This window comes from Penicillium canescens (genome assembly GCF_028828765.1).
Source record: "Penicillium canescens strain IBT 15451 chromosome Unknown utg000005l_segment0_segment0, whole genome shotgun sequence".
Lineage (NCBI taxonomy): Eukaryota > Fungi > Ascomycota > Eurotiomycetes > Eurotiales > Aspergillaceae > Penicillium > Penicillium canescens.
In genome coordinates this window covers 1,821,732-1,843,481 of record NW_026703967.1, presented here as the reverse complement: position 1 = coordinate 1,843,481, position 21,750 = coordinate 1,821,732, and the positions used below count along the sequence as shown (strand labels likewise).

Genomic DNA, 21,750 nt, shown 5'->3' with positions numbered 1-21,750 from the left:
TTGGCAGATTAAACAGACACAGTGTGACAAAGCATCGGAAAGGGCTGTGGCAACAGGAAGGTAATCCGCAAATAAGCTGAAAGGTCCAGGGGGTTGGGACTATGATGAAACCATGGCACGTAAGATCGGGCCGTGCATAGACAACTACCATGACTCGGCGATGCCACGGGGCCGATGAGAGAAGTCTGGTGGAGATTGAAGCTGTATACTTCATGCCGTTGGGCGATTGGTTGCCAGAATGTTCAGGCAATTTCCGGTCCGCCGGTCCGTCCTCCCGCCAATCAGAGGCCTCAAACGTCCATCTATACGAAAAGCCAATAAGGGTTTCCTCTAGAAACATGGCCCTGACCCAATTATCGAGCTTTTCTTCTCCGTACTGTGTGGTGAGCTATGTATGGCCGATCGGGATTCTCCAGAAATTGCCAGATCTGGAGGACGTGCAGTCCCGCCAGTAAACATGTTCCGCAGCTCTTCATAATGAAAATCTCGATAGAATAGCCATGGATCAATAAATATGACGGAACCCTGCCGTTTCCGCCCTACTGTGTCTTTGCCGTCATACTACGTACGCATGGAGGCAACGGTCATTGCTAGGACCCATAGTGCCGGGAATCACGCCGTTCGTTGAGTGGTGAAGGCGGCTTCGGTAAGTGATATCGCTCGAAGATTCTAGAATGATCGGGTAGACCCTAGCTAAGTATGCATTCGGCGTACAGAGTACAGTATCGACTAAACCGAGAGCAACCTAGAAGGGTCTTTATACACATGTTGGCTCTGTTCCTCGCATCGTCCGGCTCCAGCCGAAGTATGACCGAGACTACCTTATCGACACCACTACAGTATAAAGCATAGGTCAAAAGGGAATCCCTCCGTATGGTCCTTATACGGCTGAGAGAAGTACACAATTGTTATTTGACTTACTCTGGGCCAGTTACAGTTCAATGTGCGAAGATTCTGTCTATAAGAATCACCAGGACGCCAGATCCAGTGAGGTAGGTATATCTATTTTGGTCATTTCCCATAATTATCATGACATGTCATGCGAGAACACGCTTGAAAGAGCACAAATGGAGCTGTACAGCATAGCCCACGATTATCAAACCAACGAGCCCATGTTGGAATAAGGATGCCCTATGCACGTGTCTGGTATACCAGGAACCGGTGGCGGGGGGCCGTAGGGATCAACCAGGGCCGTTCGAATCGCACCCACGCCTTCCTTCAGATAAAGCACGAGACGATATGCTGAGTTGCCGTTTAAGTAGTATCGGTGCAGCTGCTTGCTACGAAGGAAGCCCAGTCGCTCGTATAGCTTCATGGCGGCGGTGTTGGTGATTTCGGTTTCGAGAACGATCTGCTCGCGATACCCCGATTAGCTCTAAATCATCGATGGCTAGCTAAAACCCGCCTCCCGTGTATTGTACGTACCTCGTCTGCATCCCGCTCGATCATCGCATCGATGGCCATGCGTACCAGCTTGGTTGCAATTCCCCGGCCCCGGTACTCCTCGCGCACGGCCAGCATGGCGATATACCCTCTCATCGGGCCGTCGCGGTGCGGTTCCAGCTTCGACACCACGACCCCAACCATCTCGTTCTTATCGTCCATCGCGAGGAAGCACAGGTCGCCCCATTGGTAGAGGAAATAGCGGTAGACGTAGATGCTGTAAGGCTCGGACAGATCCTTGGAGATCAGTTGGCGCATCGCGGGGACCAACTCATTTTCGCGAGAGTTATCGTACCGCACGTAGTGGAGATCGGAGGGCGCATTCATCACGGGGATGGTGAGAAATGGAGGTGGTCGGAGGTTGGGATGCAAAGTTACGCAACTGCCATGTGATGCCGATCCGTCCGTTAACGTTAACGGCTGTGCACATGTTTTTGCTTTACATTTTTCTTCTTTCGCTACTTCTGTTGATTTTATTTTCCATCTTCAGGTCCCAGGCAATTGCTCTGGGCCTTTACTCCCCTCCTCTCTCCTTCCTCGCGGTTGGTCGCTATGCTCCGCCGCCGCACGGGCAAGGACAAGGTCCCGCAACCCGACTCCCTCGTCTCCGGCTCAAACTCTGAGGAAGCTCGGCTTCGCGCGGAGTTTGGTGATGCAAAGGTTAAGCAGCTGATCCTCAAGCCCCGGAGCAAACGTCGCAATGGGTTCATCTTCGTACTGGGCGGACTGTTCGGCATCTTTATCGCCTTGTTCTTTGCGAACCAGTCGGAGGTTATTAGTCTCGACTCGCTCATGGACTTGAACTTGGAATCCTTGATGGACGCCATTCCGCAAGGTATTGTAAGCGACGTGAAGCAGTTCTCAGTAAGTGACCCCGAGAGAGCAGCTCTCTTATCTCTACGCTACGTTCATGTGACTGACGACATTGGGGCTGTAGCAGCACGAACGCGCTACCGTCAGCTATGATTCCTTCTCTGTGGGACTACACCTTCAATCCCAGGGCGTCCAAGCCAAACATCCCGTTGTTATGATACCCGGCGTTATCTCGACTGGTCTAGAGAGCTGGGGCACGGGCGAGAACTCGCGCCAATACTTCCGCCGACGATTATGGGGCAGCTGGAGCATGATGAGAGCGCTGGTTATGGATAAAGCGGAATGGAAGAACCACGTTATGCTCGACCGGGAGACAGGCCTCGACCCGCCTGGCATCAAGCTGCGCGCGGCGCAGGGATTCGACGCGACGGATTTCTTTATCACTGGATATTGGATTTGGAACAAGATTTTGGAGAACCTGGCTACTATTGGCTATGATCCTACCAATGCCTTTACGGCTGCCTACGACTGGCGGTTGTCATACCTGAACCTCGAAGTTCGCGATAAGTATTTTACTCGGCTCAAGTCTTACATTGAGACCGCAGTGCAGGTACAGGGTGAGAAGATCACCCTGGCGTCGCACAGCATGGGTTCGCAAGTGGTGCTATATTTCTTCAAGTGGGTGGAGAGCGAGGAACACGGGAAGGGCGGCAAAGACTGGGTCAACAAGCACATCGACTCATGGGTCAACATCAGCGGCTGCATGCTAGGTGCCGTCAAGGGATTAACAGCCGTACTATCCGGCGAAATGCGGGATACCGCGCAACTCAACGCCTTCGCCGTGTATGGATTAGAGAAGTTCCTATCCAAGGAGGAGCGAGCAGAGATCTTCCGCGCCATGCCGGGAATCTCCAGCATGCTACCCAAGGGCGGCGAAGCCGTCTGGGGAAATGCTACCTGGGCACCGGATGATCAACCCGGTCAGCCTTTGTCCTTTGGCAACCTGCTCAACTTCCACGAGACCAACTCGTCCTGGACGAAACGCAATCTCACCACCACAGAGAGTCTGCAGTACCTCCTGGACCAGAGTGAGGACTGGTACCGCAACCAGGTACTGGGCAGCTACTCACACGGTGTAGCACACACCCGGCGTGAAGTTGAAGCCAACGAGAAAGATCCTCGCACATGGCTCAACCCTCTCGAGTCACGTCTACCATATGCCCCCGATATGAAGATCTATTGTTTCTACGGCGTGGGGAAACCCACAGAGCGCAGCTACTTCTACCAAGAAGAGACTGACCCTCTGGTTAACCTTAACGTCAGTATGGACACTACCATCACCAACGGCGATGGTGTCGACCGCGGCGTTCTTATGGGCGAGGGTGACGGCACCGTCAACCTGCTCAGCACAGGGTATATGTGCGCCAAGGGCTGGCGCATGAAGCGGTATAACCCGGCCGGTACAAAGATCAAGGTCTTTGAGATGCCGCACGAACCAGATCGGTTCTCGCCCCGAGGTGGACCTAACACCGGTATGTCCTTCTTAATATGCTCCAATCTCTGAAACAGAATTGACCACTGACTTGACACAGGTGACCATGTCGATATCCTCGGCCGCGCATCACTGAATGACCTCCTCCTCCGCGTTGCCGGCGGCAAAGGCGACCTAATCGAAGAGACATTCGTCTCAAATATCCGCGAATACGCAGATCGTGTACAGATCTTTGACGACTAATACCTCTCCCTCCTCAAACGTTTACGGAAACCCCTTATGTACGGCCAATGTTGATTTACTGTTTTTCTTTCTCTTCCCTTCCCTTGTGGCTTACGTTTGATACACACATCTGTTATTAGACATACCCGAGGATATTCTACAATAGACGGGTCTCTTGTTTACTGTACGGCACTTTTGTATATTCCCACTTACCCTACGATTATCTTACGAGAAAAAGCGAGTGTACGGACTGGACTATATTTCCTCTGAAATCTAGTGATACTGTAACTTTTTTTGTGAAGAAACCAAGAACCCCCTATTCCCATTCCTATTTCTATTACTTCCAGTCCGGTAACTACGTGTAACTACAGTCAAAGCCCACATCAAAACCAAACTGCAGCTTTATGCAGATGCATAGATCCATTCGAGTCCCGTGCATAAGGGGATAAGGAGGTGGACACGGGGCGTCGGATCCAGCCAGTTTCCTTCTTCCGCGATGGGATCCGTTATGCATTCTAACTAATAGTGTCACGAGTTGGAGCTGTAAGGGGGAGGAAGATAGCTGCAAGGATCAGACTGTAACTCCGTATTGTAGTATTACTGCTGCATGTTTTTCTTTCTTTCCGTCTGTGCTGATCGACGGTGCTCATCACATTTTCTGACAGGCGGGGTTGCTGATCATTTTTTGTTTATTACTTGTTTAAGGTGGTAAACTTTTGTTTCTCCTATCCAGCATGCATGCAAGATATGGACCGTGGTATGATGTTATGTATGATGTTATCGAGAATCCAGGGTATAGCGGTTCCACTCGTGTTGGGATGTAAACCTGATATAGGGGGCTGGTTGGTTCGTGTTCGTATAGTTCACATCCATTAACTCTGTTCCTATTCCGCCAATCAAACATGCTTACCCGAGTTCGAAGTTAAGAAATTAAGTTAACTTACCGAGTGAAGAAACATGTGACTCTGTTGATTATATACATGTAACGTTGTTACAAGAAGGAAGAACCGAATAATGTACAATAATTCATTAACTCGTACGCTACGGATTAAGGATAATGCTAAGAATATCCAACATCTCATCGTCCAAACTAACGATAAGAGGCATGAACACAACCGCTCTCAGCCCGAACAGAGTCCAGCCGGAGTTTATAAGATAGTCGCAGGTGTACACGCATTAGGAAGTCGGATTAGCTTCATCCTCGATAGCCAGAAGCGAAGAGAATCGGCAAGCTTCAAGGGACGAGAAGGATAACGGCCTCCGTCAAAAAACCTTTTCCTTCCAAGCCCAGCTGCCATGGCCACTTGAGGTCGTGAAAGAACAAGCTTCCAGCACTCAATCGACACACCCCCATCTCCCCCTCATTCCTTTCCTCGGATCTTTCCTGTCGAATTCGAATCCACAGGAAGAACCAGCACGATGTCAACGCCGAATTACCACCTGCCAAGTGGCGGAGACACAAAAACGAAGGGCAGACCGAGTGTGACGATCTCTTTGCAGAAGCCCTTCTCTCTCTTCTTTGTGCCGATGCAAAATGTCGTAAACAGCCAATATCCAATGACCTCTAAACGCACAGCGAGTGTAGTGCAAGCGAAAGGCGCCGAAACCTTTTATCTCTCCAAAACAGATCCAAAGTTCCCAGGCGCCAAGTATGAGCGATCGACACGAATGATAATAATAATTTTTGTGCAATCTGGACGAGCCTGAAGCGAAGAAAAAGGGCGGCTTGTCCAGTTCATAAAGTCGTAACGAAAGACATGGGTCAGAAGCGAAATGGGACCGCCCAGGGGCGTCCCGGTGTGTACAAGCGAAGGTTGTCGACGGTGGTGGTGCGGGGGATTGGCGATCGCAGGCAGGTGGACAAGGCCCGATCCCTTCCACCACCGGTATTAATATTATAGACGGAGTTGCCATCCCGAACGTGGGATGGCGAGGCATGTACAGCCAGAGGGTAAAAAAGTACCTTCGGCTCAAAGCGAAAAACCGCGCGAACCGGAGGTTTTCGAACAGATTAAAAACCTTAGGGTGTCGAAATGGCTCGATGCAGAAAATGTTCCCAAACATTGTCGTCAAACATAACGCCGATTCAAAGTGATAGATGCATTCAATGGACAGTGAAGGTATGTGCAAGCAAAGCTGAGTAGCTTATCGTCCCGCCTCAATGTCGTGATTCGAGGTCAGGGTCTCGCTTTCCCATGTATAATGGTCGTCCACGGGACTCAAAGAGCCGGAAGAGATGGAGGAGGAAGATCCAACGGTCCACTCATCACTATCCAGGTTGAAGTCGCCATCCAAGCTGGCGAGGTCGTAACCGAAATCGCGGGAGTTGTCGCCGATCTCAACATAGTCGTAGTCCCAGCGGAACATCTTGTCGGATTGGACTCGAGGCATAAACCTGGTCTTGGTGAAGTAGAAGGCGACCGTGGCCAACAGACCTCCGCAGACGAGGTCGACTGCATAGTGGTGCGATAGGTACATGGTAGCCCACCACATCCACAGGGTGTAGGTAACCCAGAGGGGCTTCAGACGGGGGAAGACGTGGCTCATAAACAGAGCGGCCAAAGTCGAGTCCGCGGCATGGAGCGAAGGGAATGCACCAAACACAACTGGGGACTGCTTGAAGCCCGAGGTGTACAAGTCAATACCGAGAAGCTTGTCAATGCGAGCAAGTCCAGCGGGGTTGCCCTGCATGGAGTAATCGGCGGGCGCCAGACCGTATAGGTTCTCATACCACGGGGGCGAACAAGGGAAAACCAGCTGGATGGTGACAGCTAGCATGCTGATGTAGCCAAGAGTCCGGGCATACAGAGGGGTGGTTCCCGGAGGGCCGAAGAAGAAAAGGAGCAAAGAGACGACAAAGGGAGCTCCGTAATGGCAGAGACCATAGGGGATCCATGCTAGAACGTCTAGCACCACGTTCTGGTGAGCAGATAGGATGTTGCTGATGTTTGCGCCGTACAGAATGTTCTCCATGGCCGGAAGAACCCGAACCCAAATGGCAGGTCGCCAATCACTTGGGACGAACCTAAAAGAAGGCATTGTTAGCGGTAATTCCTTTCATCCACCTGCCACATCATGTTCACGTCTCCGCCACATTTCATCACGCCACCAACACCAGCACGCGGCGCATACGCTGAAACACACTTCAGGGTAAAACTTACTGGCAACCATAGAAGAAAATCAGCCACCCAGCAATGGGAAGAAAGGGCAGGAAGAATTGCCGTGTGATGGGCATAAGTAGAGAGCACAGCAGCCCCGTGGCGATGGCCGTCTTTCCGAGCGGGCCAGGAGATTGAATTATCGTTAAGGAGAAGATGCCCACGATCAAAAGCAAAAGGTACTGGAAATCATACATCGTCCACCGATGCGCCTGTAATGATCTGAGGGTGTCGACAGGCGAGAAGGAGGTCTGCAGCGTTGAGATGGACGAAGCAGGCGAGAGACGACTCCGTAGCTTGGAACGGAGCTTGCGACGCATGCGATGCGGCACCAGGAGCTGGAATGACCGCCATGGTACTTGGATCTGAAGCTTTCCGAACTGATTCTGTGTGCGATCTTTCCATGAAGGAAAGGAGGCACTCATCGTGGCAACGCTCCTCCAGGAGGTTCCGGATCACTCGAATTGGAAAATAGGGATGTTGAAGGTTCGAGGAATGCCGGACGAGACGGAAAGGCAGTCACGGATGGGGAAAGGGGGTAGATCAAGGTTGGCCAGACGAGAGGCTCATGAAGGTGCCGATAAGAAGGAAGGCGTCGGGGCCGAGGGGCGAGGAATTCAGGAGGTCACGTTGGCAAGGGCTCCGAGATGCAAGGTAACAGCAAGGGCGGAAACCCAGAATAAAGAGAACTCGAGAAGACCACTGCCCTGGGAATTAGGAATTAAAGAGGATGAGAGAAGGGAAGGGGAGAAGAAGAACGGGATAGAGGGTATTGGTATTGGTATTACCAGCCAATTTTTGGGGTATTGAATTTTTCGGGCTTATGTCAGCGGGAGTCTATGGCGTCACTAGCTGTTTTGGTGTATACTACCCGACCCTGACGGCGTATGGATATCACTGTCTATACTACCGACAAAAGCAAATTACGCTAGCTATACCTGCCTACATGTTTGGAGTGTTGGGAAGCTTTTCAAAGAGAGTCTGACCGGAGCCCTCGGCAGTATTCAATACAGGTCATCCGGCCAGGCTCAGAATTTGATGTTGGGCGGATGCGGCGGAACCCACGGAGAGCCCGATCGGAAGATGCATGAGAAATCACAATTCTTAGCATATCTCGGAGCTTTGCCAAGTTCAAGTCCGACGAGTATCCGACATCCCCGAAATTACTATGGCGTAGTAGCAGTAGTACAGTAGACATAAGTTATATCTACTGCTACAGATCAACACTCTAGACTTACCAACTCTAATTCCCAACTATTGTCCAATGTGCAGTTAATGATCTTCAATTCAACCATAGACGCAAAAGGCAACTAAAGATGGAAATTTTCCATAGATGCGGCGGATTGGCCCCTGCGCAGCTGCTGTCCCACCGTTCCATCCCGAGAGCCAATCATAGCCCCCAGATCTCCAGGCCCAATTTCGCTTAGCCCACTATTGGTAAGGTTTTCGTATTTCGTATTCAAAAACCGGCGTGTCGGCCTTCACTTCGGCCGTCGTCCTGGTGATCTTCCTAGTACAGTATATCAGGAACTCTGCTTAAGTCCGCATAGACCATAAGTTACATCTTGGATCGTGACTTTCCAAGATCCACACTCGGAGTTTCGGCTCATATGATCATGGCACCAGGCACGGAACCCCATATATGTCGCGTGTTAGATTTTACTTCTATGACGAAGAAAACCAGACCATTGAACTTGTGCATTGTTACTAAGAGTAATAGATACACCTGTTTTACAAATACTTATGGATACACGGCAGCGTGTAGAGATGAGGATGTGCAATGATTGTCTCAGGGGATAACCAGCCTCCCTAATTACTTACCATTACACGCTTGAGCACAGCGTCAGCCTAGCCTAGCCGTGTCCCTGAATCTAAAATATACAACCTGTGATTGAACGTCCTTGGTACTGCGCCGTTTCAGAATCCAGCGTCGCGCGACCGCGACCAATCACACGCTCCCTTGATCCCGAACTCAGCGCCAACGGTTGAGTATGGAGGCACATGCTCCCCGTACTGTATACTGTACAGTAGGCAAGATAACTTACGGCCCCATGCTCTGACAGATATGTACTATACTTTGACAGCCTGGCAGTAAGAGTGAGAGTGACAGCGCACTCTTCGTATTCGGCTCCCTCTGACTTGCTGCCTAGTGAGTGGGCTCGGGTTTGGCTTACTGTTACTCCATACTTAGATTAGTGATGTAAGGCTGGAGAATGCCCAGTCATGGGTTTTTGTTGCTGCGCCACAGATGCACGGTGCATCATATGAGGTCAATGGTTATGATCGGGGCTTCTAAGGCTGAGAGAGCGCGGCTTATTGCCTGATCGAAATTCGGGTGCATATCCGTTAGCTTTTGGAATGTAGGGCGGGTTTGGCTTTCTTCCATGCCTTGCATTGACAACGTTGTAATGTCATGGCTGTTAGCAGTGAATCTGATACGTGTCTGTTTATGTGAAGTGTCAGCTTGACCGTTAGAGCCCCCGTGCGTTATAGCTCTACCCGGTCCAACCACGTACATCTACTCCGCACTCACCGCTATGATATCTAAAAATGCTTCACGTCGTCATTCTAAGCCACTGCATACTTTTACCGTTACTTACTAGTGGCTGAGTAGGATACGTCGGATACCAAAGATCAACTAGCATGCATAGTCCCTTGGCATTACACAGCCATGCTTAGCATACTATACAACGCATTTCTAAAGAAAATGGTAGCCTAACAGTAGCCAATTTCAATTTCAATTTTCAAGATGAGCATACCACTTCCATACACAAATACCACGATCGGAAGGTGTATATGCGTCGCCGATCCAACCTCACGTTACATGTACATGTTGTCCCAATCCGGTGGGACGATGATGACACCGAAGTACGGTATCTCGGGGTTTAGCATGACTCGTTCATCGAGCAGAACCCCAGCTCCGGACTTCCAAGGATGTTAACCTGTTAACTTGGGGACTTATCTGGGTACATTTATTTGGGTAATGCAAGAATGGGGCGCGATAAGGTTTGGTATCAGGGGCTGAAAATAGATCTGGGGTAGACCTCAGGGGTTCGATGACGCCATTGTTGGCTTCTACAGAGCATCTAGAGCTTTTCTCGACTCTTTGTTGGGGTCTATTGGTAATGGCCAGTGTATGAGGCCATTTAGTTTGCCAGACATGTTGTTGTATCTACCCAGACCTATGGAATGTAGAATCTATCTTTGAGTGATCTTAGATTGTCAATCATGTTATTCATTGGGCACTACCATTTAGTAACTTAATGCTGAACTTCATAGTAGACCTTGTTCTCTCTTTCTCCCCATCTTTCCTTCGGGTGAATTAAATATGAACCTAAGTCCATTTCACGCCGAAGTGGAGATTTCAAACCATCCAATACCTTGACGGTAATTGTCCGGAATGCTTTTGCCATGGACCTAAGATCCATGGATAAACAAGAAACGAAAACCAACGCCAGCCGATATATCGTCGTAGATATCAAAAATCGAAAATGCCGCTCAACGCCAACACCATGAACCAGGCAACAGAACATCGGAAGCAAAAGATAGAATAAATGGGGGGCGATTTAGTCATGCTTTTCACCGGAGCCATCAGCGAGCATCTGGAAACCTTTCACCAATCCCATTGCCGAGCCAGCTGCGATGCCGCCCACCAAGACCATTTGTATTCCTCCAATCAACCCCTTTCGGACATTCCGACGACCACTCCAGCCAGTAACGAAGCATGTCTTGCCATATCCAAAGATGAATAGTGCAATGACCATAGTAGCAATAGACCAGCGCAGGGCGACGAACGCATCCTGGGGGCCAACGAAGAAGTATGGGAGGAGAGGGACGAATCCACCGATGAAGTATCCAAGTGCGATTGTCAAGGCGCAGATGACAGCTCGAGAGCCAGAAGGCTCAGGCATGGTGTGGTGGAAGTTCATGAGGAAGGATGGGAGCATGGGGGAAGCAGAGAGGTGATTTTTGAGTTGAGCGACCAATTCAGAAGGTAGCTCGTAGGGCTCAAAAATATCGCTAATAATGTCGGACACAGAGGCGGCATCAGTCATGGTTTGTGTCGTTGTTTCTTTCAATGTAGCTTTGTATGATTCCCTATAAGTGTATCAGTAATCAGGTTCCAATATATCGGCCGGGACTTTGTGGCGATCGCTCTTTAAAAGAACAGAGGATACTCACTCTTCGCTCTTGGCACCCAGGTATCCACCTAACCCCATTGAGATAGCTCCTGCGATGAGCTCTGCCAGTCCACCGAATACCACCACTTTGGTATCACCCAGTGCGGACAGACCAGCTGTGAGGGCAAATGGCACAGTCATACCGTCGGACAGACCGATAATAGCATCTGAGACTGTGCGACCGTCGATGAAGCGACACGATTTCGCATCTCGACTGTTATTGTTTCCAGCCTCGACATCAGAGCGAAGAGGAAGGCTCATGTCCTTCTCCTCCGAAGAGGGACTGCGATCGGCGAGAGGGGAATAGCTCGACATCAGGCCTTTCAACGAGCTAACAGACATGGTTGTAGAAAGTGAGAAATTTCAAAACGTGAGAAACCTTGCAGCACCCCTTGACTGGAAAGGAATGAGAAAGGGAGCAAGGAGGGATTTCTTAAGTTTAAGAGAAAACATCGCTCAAAGTCACCGACCCATGCGCAAGCATGTTGCATCTGCGGAGAAACTTGATCAGCTCCTCTGCTGATCACAGCCTATCGAGTGACCCAGGAAGACAACGTGCTTGGCGTGGCTCTCTGTGGCCCTTTCTGGCCAGGCACGTGCAACGCTGATTCGAGGACGGTCGGCTTGGTGGGGCGAGGAAAGTGGGCCCCCACTGCTTAACTCTTGGGTTTAGGCCAATCATAGTACTTTATTTCTAATCGAGGTCATTTGTAGGCCCCATTAAAGTCACGTGCTGGGCGGCAGTTGAACTATAGAGGTTAAGCGATATTAATTATTATTTTTCCTGTCTTCTATGCATATCCTCTGACTGCTAGCACGTGCTTCTTTTAATATGTTCTTATCAGCGGCTTTCCCCCCAACATTGTGGATTTGTTTCGTCTAATTTGATGTCAGAGTGGAACTTGCATCTGATTTGTCTTGTTGGAGGGACTAATAGTAAAGAAAGAAGACACCGGCTTATTCCGCCAGAGACAAGATACTTCAGGTAAGTTCTTCTCAACACCTCTCTACCTTGTTATATCCTTGACTGGCATTCCAAATGATCGGAGCCAGAAAGAAACCATTATTTACCGGGCCGTCACTGCCGTAGTTGCTTTAATCAGTGCAACTTCACGCAATGTGGGAAGATCGCATGGGTGTCATTCTAAGGTGAGCAGGCGTATGTACAGCAAGACTGGTTTAAAAGCCCCTCCTTAGAACTCAGGCAGGTTACCAGATGACCCTCAGATCAAGCATGTAATATACTAGCCTGTAAATCTACACGTCGACATCACCACTAACTCCTGGTTTTAATTCCCGTAGTGATATTCCCCGCAACGCCATTTGCTGCGTAATACCGTAGTACGAACTAGATGGTTTTATGCAATGCCGTTCAGAAACCCAGAGTGCTAGGGAAAGTGCTGCCGGACCTAACCATGACTTAGCGATGACAGCTATAAAGTGGGTTGCAAGTGAAACATTGAAACACAGCGATGGGTGATACTCCTAAATAATGGTCTTCACTACAACGTCTGCTCTAGATGTTCCACATCTGCGATCAGGATCATCTATAACCAGGTGACAACATGTACTATAGTGGAGCTGCAAAAGGCGTTTGCCCTATTATCTTTTACATGGATTGTCTATGGAATAAGTTTTCAGGTTCCATTAACCCTAATCACCAATGCACGAACTTAGACCCAAGCTCACACGTAAAGAGTGACATAGACATTTCAAAAGTAGTTTGAACTTGTAAATGCACAGGGAACAGTTGGTAAGAGGTAAAAGCAACATATATCAGGACCTGCCATAATTCATGACGCATTGACCGAGACCGAGAAGAAAAGGAGAAAAGAAATATGAACAGAAAAGGTGAAAATCAAGCCCAGAAGCATAAGACACACTTTTCGCTAGCTGTCAAATGGTGGAAAAGCCGTCAACATGTATCTGTCAACATGTATCAAGTGCCGGCCGCCATCTCCTTATACCATAAGACAGATCTGTGTCTAGACAAGATATGCAATGAAACTCGTAGATCGAACGGCGATGAAGAGAAAATAGTATGTGCAGTAAGTCGCCGCGGGCAGATGGTTGTTCTCGAAGATCTAGTACAATCCACGTTAGTTCACAAGACCATTACAACAATGACCAGGTCACACGTACTACTTGCGCTTCTCAGCGCCATTCTTCTGATCCGTAGAAGAGGAGCCACTCATATCCCAAAGTCGGCTCTTGTAGGCAGGGAAGGAAGTGTGGTTCCACATGTTGACCAGAACACTAAGTGAGATAATGCGTTAGCCTTGGGAAGCAAGGTGAGAAACAAAATCAATAGAGACCAAACTCACCCTTGGGTCCGATCTTTGTAGGCTTCGTCCTTGATCTCTTTTACTTGCACCTTCATGCCGTCTTTGGTGAACGCGATGTTCTTGCGCTCCATCTTCTCACGCGTGTTCTTGCCGACATCTTGCACGATGCTGTAGACGACGAAGCCGACCACGGCGAGGACGCCAACGAAGACCAGGAGGAGGATGAGGGGGATGAGATTGCGGGCGCCCATGGTGGGGGTTGTTCTGTGTATAGCGAATGTATCGATTTGAGGGGAGTGTCTTGTTTCTTTAAGGAAAAGAAGTCGAAGATCTGGAGGGTCTTGTGGGGAGGGTGGAAATCGAGAAAGGAAACGGCGGAAAAATACACTATATGTTGCCAAGAATAAGTGTGTCGCGTGCGCAAATAGTTGCCGACACTGCTGCCTGGAGTGGATATGGTCCTTGTAAGGCGAGAATGTTCAAAATTCGACAAAAGACAAATGTAAATGCCTGAAACTCAGGGGTCTCATTCCATTTAACGCTTCCCGTGATGTTTGATTCGAGGGGAACCGTGGCTGAGCCCCGCAGTCCGTGGCTGAGTATGCTGAGTCAGGAGGTTAATTTTAGCCGTTAAGGCTGGCACTGGAGACTAAGAATGCATTGTCGTTCTGATGTTTGCTTTCTTTTATCTGAATACAATAAAAAATATGCATATACAACTCATCCCATCGCATTTATCCTTAGCATGACACTGCATCAAACAAGGTCGGTGGATCTCAATATCATTTGCGTCATTATGATAAAATCCAAAACTAAAGACCAGGCGGTGAACCCTCCATCTGGGGAAGCTCTCTTGATCTCTCACGATACTAGATCTTTCCTTGTAGCTCAATTCAATACCTAGATATCCAATCCGACACCATGTGTGACATTCCCTTCTTTCCGATCTTTCCAATATGTTTCCAATGTGGCACTGATCAGAATCCGTGCCACTGCAAGGTGGTTGGCCCGACGCTTGGTAAGCCTTACCTTCTATAGTTATCAAAATATTGAGCATTGGGCTCAGTCTGACTGTTATTTAGGATTCTGCTCAACCATTGTGGCGGCGGTTAGTATAAGTCATACCTTATAGTCTCTCGGGATAGAGCATATAGATCTGTTGCACGGGTGCTTATTCCACATCTTTATTCAGGTATTCTGCTGGCCTCTCTCAATCTTCTGTGGCTGTGGCTGCACTAAGACCGGAAAAGAGTATGTTTTTTCCCCCGTCTCCCTTCTGAACTTCCAGGCTGATCAAAACTAGCATGCTGGGATATCCTGTCAAACTTAACGGGCAGGTTAGCAATGCCATACCATTCTGATATATTGATAATAGTCTGGAGGCGTACGTGAGACGATGCATTCCTGCCTGTCTGTTTATTCTGGTTTCCAGGAGTTTGGGCTCTGGCGTGACTATATGTACTACAATGCCATTTATCGTGCCTAGAACTCATGTTACCACTGATGAATGCGTCCCTCTTAGACAACATTTCTCTACTTGTAAAACAAGACATGATTTAAACCATCACATTGTAGACTTTGCGCATTCTTGGCTCTTTACCATGTTGGATTGATAATAGGCAATGCCGATATACTACTCGAGATGTGTCCAACTCTTAGTTGTTCCTTATCAGACTGCCAGGGCCAAGACCAACTTACTTCGGATTATGCCAGAATGGGTTATGTGACCTGTCACGCCTTGATAAGCTTTGTTTCCTCCCATGTTCCCAAGTATAGTTGTGTTGTTTGTAGATAGGATTTGTATTGGATAAGAATGCGAGAAAACAGGCTTGTCAATTAGAGATCATCACTGAGACATCAAAATTGCTGAATCAAGTATACAGAGAGTAGAAAATCCACAACTACGCTATACCGAGCCAGCGCTAAGAAGAAGTAGGCTGAGCGGGATCGGGCAGATATCCAGCAGAGTACTCTTCAGCCTCGTCATAGTCCTTAGTCTCCAGTCTCTTCAAGAAACCCTGGTCAATCAAATCGAGCACCTTCATCGGAACCATAAGCTGTGAGCCAAACCCGGGCTGCTCAAACCAAGGCGCGACGGGGCCCACCAAAGCCTCAAATTGCTTGGTCACCTCGTACACATGATAGTTGTAAGGGAAGCTGCTTTTCTCCGGCGCAAACAGGTTGGATGGAGGCAGAGATCGTTCAATATACGGCGCACCAAGAGGAGCCATGAAGTTTCCGTATTCAGATCCGAATCGATCGAGCTTCTGGCCCACAGGAAGGGTCATGTTGCCCTGGATAGGAAGCGACTCGGTGTTGATCGTAAAACCACTGTCCCCTGGGTAGATCCAGTATGCCTTGGGGTCGGATGCATTCAGGGTCCATTTCTCCAGGAACTCGTAAGGGCAGAGGTCGCCAAATCGGGAGTAGGTCTGGAGTTCGTTGGCGAGAGGGAAGTACTTAGGAAAGACTTTTGGACCGAGTCGTGGGTCTCCGCAGACAGCAGTGGAGTTTTGGTTGGTTATTCCCTTGCAGGGATCGGGATAGCATCTGTCGGGGTAATCACGCTCCTGGTAATATTAGCATTGATGTTCATCTCGATATTGGAGAGAGGGCTGTCACAACTTACCCGGTTTCCCTGGGGCTTATTCGGTCTGATAAATGAAGATGCATCAGCCAGTGTGGCAGCAAGCGCAAGGCTTATGGTAAAGAGACGCATTTCCGTAAAGATAGACAATGATTGGATTTTGGTAACAAAAGTCAAAGGAGATCGAACAGGGAATTAGTCTCTAATTTATTATCGCGGAGGCTCTAGATTATTTATTTGGCCATTAAAAGCCATTAAAAGCCATTGCTAGTAGCCTCTCTTGGCTATACATCTAGATTGAACCCTGCGCATACCTGTTCATCGGATTAATTGTTTTCAGAATGCTCTCCTGACTATCGAATCCACTTATTCCCTTTTTGAGAAGAGATTTTCGATAATATGGGGGGTATATTATGCAGAACTAATTAACAAAAGGTAGATGTACCCACTCCAAAGCCACTTGAGCTGAACTCGTGTCAGCTAGCACACGGGATGCATGCTGGTGCGTACAGCTTCATTTTTGGGGCGGCAAAGAGAACACAATTTCATTTTCAAAAGAGTTGCATCTTTCAAAATGTCGATCTATTTCCCGGTGGAATAAAAGGGTATGTACATGTAGGACTATTCACATTCTTCTTAAACAAGTGGGGTCTTAACTTGTTCTTCATTGTGGAAATCCGCAGATGGTTCCTCGCTCATGCCCCTACCCTTCAACCAATCGCATCCATAATTTGCTCACTGATCTTGGCAAATTTGGCCACTGACCAGATTGTAGTACGTGTCAGAAGCAAAAATGAAGAACGCAGCAAATAATAATTGGCGACAGCCTTGCATTGCATATGCAGGAGCTGGTAGTGTGCATATTCGGAAAAACTGAGATCTGATCCTCAGCCCTTACCTAGCCTCCTCGCTCAGGTTGGTGAGCGACATTTCTTAGCCCAAATAAGCATCTCGGAAGAACTGGTGTCACCTCGGGCGAAGCGGGTGATCATCAATGCAAGTAACCCTGGGTCGAAGTCTGTACTGTACATCCCAAGATAGGTACCACATACATCAATACCTCCGATATATGTGATAATAGAGCTCTTATTTTATTTTATTTTTTATATAAAGATCAACAAGCGAGCTCAGTGCCCTGTGTGCAAGTCAAATTTAGAGTCACCAAAACCCCAAGTAGCCCTTTATTCCCAAAGGTGCTTGACAGGTAAACCCTTCAACACCGAGCGCTATGAAAGCCCCTTCCAGTTCAGAACAACAATCGACATCCTCGGCCGACCCCGATTCTTGCTTTCAGGAGCCCAATCCTCCAAAGTACACACTTCCTCAAAGTTGTTCTTACTCATAACTTTCGAACTGCCTGTATTCCCAACTAGATAGCTGGCTTTCAGGATATGGAGATTCATCCGAGGAATAGCCCAATCCCGAATGAGAGTCCGGACAGCCAGTGTCATAATTCCCTGACCATGATATTTAGGCGAAAGATAGTCTGTCAACATCGTTAGCTATGTCACTGAAAAGTAATAATTGGGTTAAGAACATACTTCCTAATCCCCAGACAATATCCTTGTCTCCAGCAGGTACCTCATTGTTTCTCGCCTGTGCCTCTTCCCTTGCCGAGCTTCCATGTTCCAATTCATAGAAGGCATACCGGGTGATACTGATAGAGCCGATGAAAATATCCTTGAGTGCTGCGCCAGTCTTGAGGTCGTATTCGGTGACTTCACGGATGCATCTGAAAGCGCAAACATCGAAGAATTCTGGAGGGACATCTTGGTCACTGGAATCCTTGCTTTGCTTTTGATTTTTTGATCGCTCGTATTCTTGTTGCAGTTTAGTTAGGATGGCTTCGTTTTGTTTGCACTGCATGTTGATCCAGTCCTCGGCGTGCTCGGGCAGAAATGGGTAGGGTGGTCCTTCTAGCCATGGATAGACAAGTGGATCATTGAGAATCTCAGTCATTGCTTTTGATGTCTCTTCGATGTCGTGTGGACGGTCCATCGTGATGATAATATGGGAACATGGTGCTGGAAGCCGGAGATAGGGCTCCTTGGTGAGCGGGTTAAAGTAGACGGGCATTTTGGCGAGCAATGTCCAGAACACCTGGAAAATTAAGAATTGCAAATAATTGAATCTTGGATTCTTCTGTTCTACTTAAACGTTGAGCATAGCCACGCCTTTTCGCTATCTTACTCTGAGTCATGGCCGAGGGTGCCCAGGTGCTAACCAATTGAGGAAAAGTGCGATGTATGTTATTACCCTATAAATTTATTCATCTTATCTCTAGATTATCCTGAAGACTCATAAACCATTCTTTGGCCCCGAATACTTCACCTTATACGCGCCCGTATAAGAAAAGCTTACGGGGCCGAACCCAGGTGAAGTAACTCGGAACAGCAGTCAAAGCGTGACTAGAAACAGCATCGCCTTCGCGCTCTCTCAATGCCTTCATCTCCAGCTCGTAAAATTTCCAAGACCGCAATACCCACAGACTCACCGAACCAAGGATGAACATGCACGCCACATACACCTGGGTACTTAAGTATCCGGAGGTAGCAACAAGACTGAGAGCGATAGGCTCAGCAACGGTAGTAGGGATAACCAGAGCAAGACAAATCAAAGCAAAAGTCGAAGGCAATCGATTCAAGCCAACCACTTCGGCCATGACAGGCGTGATAGTACCCCAGAACGTGCCACAGACAGTGCCGACCAAAACCGCAAAGACGAGCAACAGGGCATAAGAATGCGCCGGAATCCAAATAGCAAAGCAAAGCATCCCACAGAGCGCAGTCATCATCATTGAGATGGTGATCCGCCCGAATATATCACTGGCATGTCCCACAATCGGCCTGCCAATGACAAGACCCAAGTTCATGATAGCACCCGCGACAGAACCCTGCTGCGGATTGAGTCCAATAGAGGAAGCATAGTTGGGTAGCGAGTACCAGAGAGCAATGTATCCAAACTCAGTAGCAACGCCCCAAAGGATCAAGAGGAAGACCTCGAAGTGGCTAAGCTCGCGGTAATTGACGGTTCGCTGTGGCGTGGCAGGGCGGGCTGCTTTCCGTTCTTTCATTAGGAGTGAGGAGAAGGTGTTAGCGCCCAAGGCGCAGAATGCCAGAATTCGATAGGTTGCGTCTACGCCTAGTGTTTCGATGGCACGCCCGGCTCCTAGGTTGTAGATGAGACCGCCCACGCCGGAACCAGAAGCGGCAATGCCGATTGCGAGGCTTCGCTTTGTTGAGAACCAGGGTGGTAAGACTGCCATGCTGGTTAAGTATAGGAAGCCCATTCCAATACCGAAGCAGACGCCCTGTGTTAGGAAGAGGTGCCAGATCTTGGTGGCATACGATGCACCGAAGAGGGCGGCGAAGACTAGTGCTGTGCCGAGGAGCTGTGTGAAGGTTGTCCCGATGGTTTTGTATGTCTTTGTTACCAATGGACCGATAATTAGGCAGGTTGAAATTGATAGACCGCCGATGAATGCATAGTCCAGGTGGGTTGCGCCGGGAAATGTGGAATGTAGGAGGAAGTGGTTTAGTATCACTCCCCAGGCGCCGTTCACGCCCCAGGTGTGTACTGTTATCATGAACACACAAAATGTGCATACCCAACCATATCCGCCGTTTGGAGGTATGTCGTCGAATGCATCGGTACTGTTGATATTCGGTGGGATGATGTTTTCGGTATCTGAGGGCGCAGAGTGCTGTGTATCCTGGGGTGTAACTCTTCGCTGCAGTTCCATGCCGTCCATAGCGACGTTTCAAATGTGTCTCAGCCGTCAAGTGTAGGGTGTCTGTTCAAGTGGAAGAGATATCAGGTCAATTGAAGAGGGGCTCCCCACAAGGTTCCCCGGAAACAGTAACCTCTTCAGGCAGGAGGGCTGGCCACACAATGCCAACTCACAAGGCTTCCAAGGTTAGGGTCAAATACTTTACTAGCAGGAGCAAAGTGCATGCAATGCTAAAGTGACGCACTATAGGGATTGAGGCAATGAGAACACTTCATGACAATCTATTATACATTTAAATGCACCTATCCTGGAAATCATCGCGCTTGGGTATATGAATGCTAATGTACCGGAACCCGACTAGTCAATTGCTCCAGACGACCCGCCAAGGCTCGATGTTTGCGCATGACCTCCTCCCATTCGTAGGCCACGTCCCCCTCCGCATCGCCATCCCCGCTCAGCTCAGTCAGAATCATGCCAAAGTCACCACCAAGGCGACCGAGACTAGCAGCACAGTACAAGAGCTGGGTGAGAAGGCTTTCTCTCGAGCTCCGATCTCGGACATTAGGAAGATATGTGCGCATTGTATCCGTGAGCAATTGGACAAGATGCATTGGGAACGTTGCAAGAGCGGGGGGTAGACGTTGCAAAGGATCATCCGAATGGGCAGGCTTCGACTTGGCTTTAGCGTCTGCGCCTCGTAAGCCCGAGCTGGCAAGCTCAGATTCAGATTGTTCAGACCCGAAGACGTTTTTGTATAATGAGACAATGGCGAAGCTCTGTTCTCGGAAAATCTCAATATATCGTTTCAGATAGCGATCAGTTTGCTGGCCACCGGACCACGTAGTCGTGTCTGATTTGTCCTTTCCACTGACGCGGCGTTGGGTTTCTTGATCAGCGAGTTCGCGCAGAGGGTCCAAAGCTTCAAGAGTCGACACCAAATGCGCCAATCTGCAGACCAAGAAGATGGCTCCCAGAGCACCTTCTCCTGTTCCCGCAGCTCCGTCGCTTTGAAGCATCTCCAAATCCGGGGCTACTCGACGCAGCCAGCCCACAGTTCGCATACCAGCTGCTAGCCGTAGGTTCTGAGCGCGGAGCCCCGTGATTAGATTACTTGTCATGTCCTTCATGGCGTCCTCTGCTTGAGATGCCACATCTTGAATCAATGGGGATTCGGGGTATAGTGTTTGTAATCGCTTGATATGTGCATGCAGGTCGAGCGCCGAGGAGTAGGTTGTGGAGGAGGCACCGGTACCGGAGTTGACTGAGGCGGCGGACACGGCTGCCGACAGCAGACTTGGTAACTCTAAGATGTCGGAGAGTCGATCGACATTGCGAGACAGCTGCATGGCCTTTTTTCGTCGTTCCAGAGCTGCATTGTCTGTGATCTTGCTGTACTTGGTGGAGAACCCAACGGCCTCCTCGTCAAGTTTAGGGATGGCATCGCGGAGCTGTTGCGCCTCGCGAGTCAACTGTGGAACGGACGTAGAGAGTGTGGACAAATTATCGGCGGAGGTGACAAAAGCCCGGTGCGAACGGTTGGATAAAGCCTGGAGGGAAAGGAGGGTCGAATGGGAGGATTGGGCCAGCGATGGGGGTTCGGTATTCTGGAGGGCTTCGAGCGATAGGGTGGACAGTCGATTGAGGTATTTATCAGTAGTCCCATCGGTCGAGAGAGCCGGACTTAAGTGAGGAGCCAGCAACTCCAGCAAATCGGCCATGGTTGATGCTATTCGGAAGTTGCGTAAAAGAGGCGCGCTGAATGGACGGGAGTTGGTCCGTGCGGGTCTGTACCTTCTGGACTCAACTTTTTTCCTTTTCGATTTGTTCTTCTGTTTCAAC

At 49.1% G+C, this 21,750-nt stretch overlaps 10 protein-coding genes across 10 annotated transcripts; 2 read left to right on the top strand and 8 right to left on the bottom strand.

Moving 5' to 3' along the window:
• Positions 1-1,096: 1,096 nt before the first annotated feature.
• On the bottom strand, positions 1,097-1,770 carry N7446_008285 (peptide alpha-N-acetyltransferase MAK3; the record flags this gene model as incomplete). The annotated part of the gene is made up of 2 exons (XM_058517030.1): positions 1,097-1,351; positions 1,426-1,770. 2 exons carry the CDS (start codon positions 1,768-1,770, stop codon positions 1,097-1,099), a joined length of 600 nt encoding a protein of 199 aa, XP_058370676.1.
• A 144-nt stretch (positions 1,771-1,914) lies between these two features.
• Positions 1,915-4,201, top strand: N7446_008284 (phospholipid:diacylglycerol acyltransferase; the record flags this gene model as incomplete). The annotated part of the gene is made up of 3 exons (XM_058517029.1): positions 1,915-2,307; positions 2,381-3,788; positions 3,849-4,201. Coding segments are annotated over 3 exons (1,944 nt in total), but the record flags the coding sequence as incomplete, so codon positions are not given.
• Positions 4,202-6,115: 1,914 nt separating this feature from the next.
• On the bottom strand, positions 6,116-7,553 carry N7446_008283 (phosphatase PAP2 family protein; the record flags this gene model as incomplete). The annotated part of the gene is made up of 2 exons (XM_058517028.1): positions 6,116-6,995; positions 7,132-7,553. 2 exons carry the CDS (start codon positions 7,551-7,553, stop codon positions 6,116-6,118), a joined length of 1,302 nt encoding a protein of 433 aa, XP_058370674.1.
• A 3,141-nt stretch (positions 7,554-10,694) lies between these two features.
• Positions 10,695-11,651, bottom strand: N7446_008282 (VIT1/CCC1 transporter family protein; the record flags this gene model as incomplete). The annotated part of the gene is made up of 2 exons (XM_058517027.1): positions 10,695-11,226; positions 11,311-11,651. The coding sequence occupies 2 exons, from the start codon at positions 11,649-11,651 to the stop codon at positions 10,695-10,697; spliced, it is 873 nt and encodes a 290-aa protein (XP_058370673.1).
• Positions 11,652-13,450: 1,799 nt separating this feature from the next.
• N7446_008281 (uncharacterized protein) lies at positions 13,451-13,845 on the bottom strand (the record flags this gene model as incomplete). The annotated part of the gene is made up of 2 exons (XM_058517026.1): positions 13,451-13,565; positions 13,634-13,845. The coding sequence occupies 2 exons, from the start codon at positions 13,843-13,845 to the stop codon at positions 13,451-13,453; spliced, it is 327 nt and encodes a 108-aa protein (XP_058370672.1).
• A 670-nt stretch (positions 13,846-14,515) lies between these two features.
• N7446_008280 (uncharacterized protein) lies at positions 14,516-14,955 on the top strand (the record flags this gene model as incomplete). The annotated part of the gene is made up of 4 exons (XM_058517025.1): positions 14,516-14,612; positions 14,677-14,702; positions 14,787-14,845; positions 14,898-14,955. 4 exons carry the CDS (start codon positions 14,516-14,518, stop codon positions 14,953-14,955), a joined length of 240 nt encoding a protein of 79 aa, XP_058370671.1.
• A 561-nt stretch (positions 14,956-15,516) lies between these two features.
• Positions 15,517-16,313, bottom strand: N7446_008279 (TNT domain-containing protein; the record flags this gene model as incomplete). The annotated part of the gene is made up of 2 exons (XM_058517024.1): positions 15,517-16,164; positions 16,224-16,313. The coding sequence occupies 2 exons, from the start codon at positions 16,311-16,313 to the stop codon at positions 15,517-15,519; spliced, it is 738 nt and encodes a 245-aa protein (XP_058370670.1).
• Positions 16,314-17,407: 1,094 nt separating this feature from the next.
• N7446_008278 (GNAT family N-acetyltransferase) lies at positions 17,408-18,257 on the bottom strand (the record flags this gene model as incomplete). Its single annotated transcript, XM_058517023.1, has 2 exons — positions 17,408-17,667; positions 17,723-18,257. 2 exons carry the CDS (start codon positions 18,255-18,257, stop codon positions 17,408-17,410), a joined length of 795 nt encoding a protein of 264 aa, XP_058370669.1.
• Positions 18,258-18,513: 256 nt separating this feature from the next.
• Positions 18,514-19,932, bottom strand: N7446_008277 (uncharacterized protein; the record flags this gene model as incomplete). Its single annotated transcript, XM_058517022.1, has 1 exon — positions 18,514-19,932. The coding sequence occupies one exon, from the start codon at positions 19,930-19,932 to the stop codon at positions 18,514-18,516; it is 1,419 nt and encodes a 472-aa protein (XP_058370668.1).
• A 317-nt stretch (positions 19,933-20,249) lies between these two features.
• On the bottom strand, positions 20,250-21,629 carry N7446_008276 (Dor1-like family protein; the record flags this gene model as incomplete). Its single annotated transcript, XM_058517021.1, has 1 exon — positions 20,250-21,629. The coding sequence occupies one exon, from the start codon at positions 21,627-21,629 to the stop codon at positions 20,250-20,252; it is 1,380 nt and encodes a 459-aa protein (XP_058370667.1).
• Between the last annotated feature and the right edge of the window lie 121 nt (positions 21,630-21,750).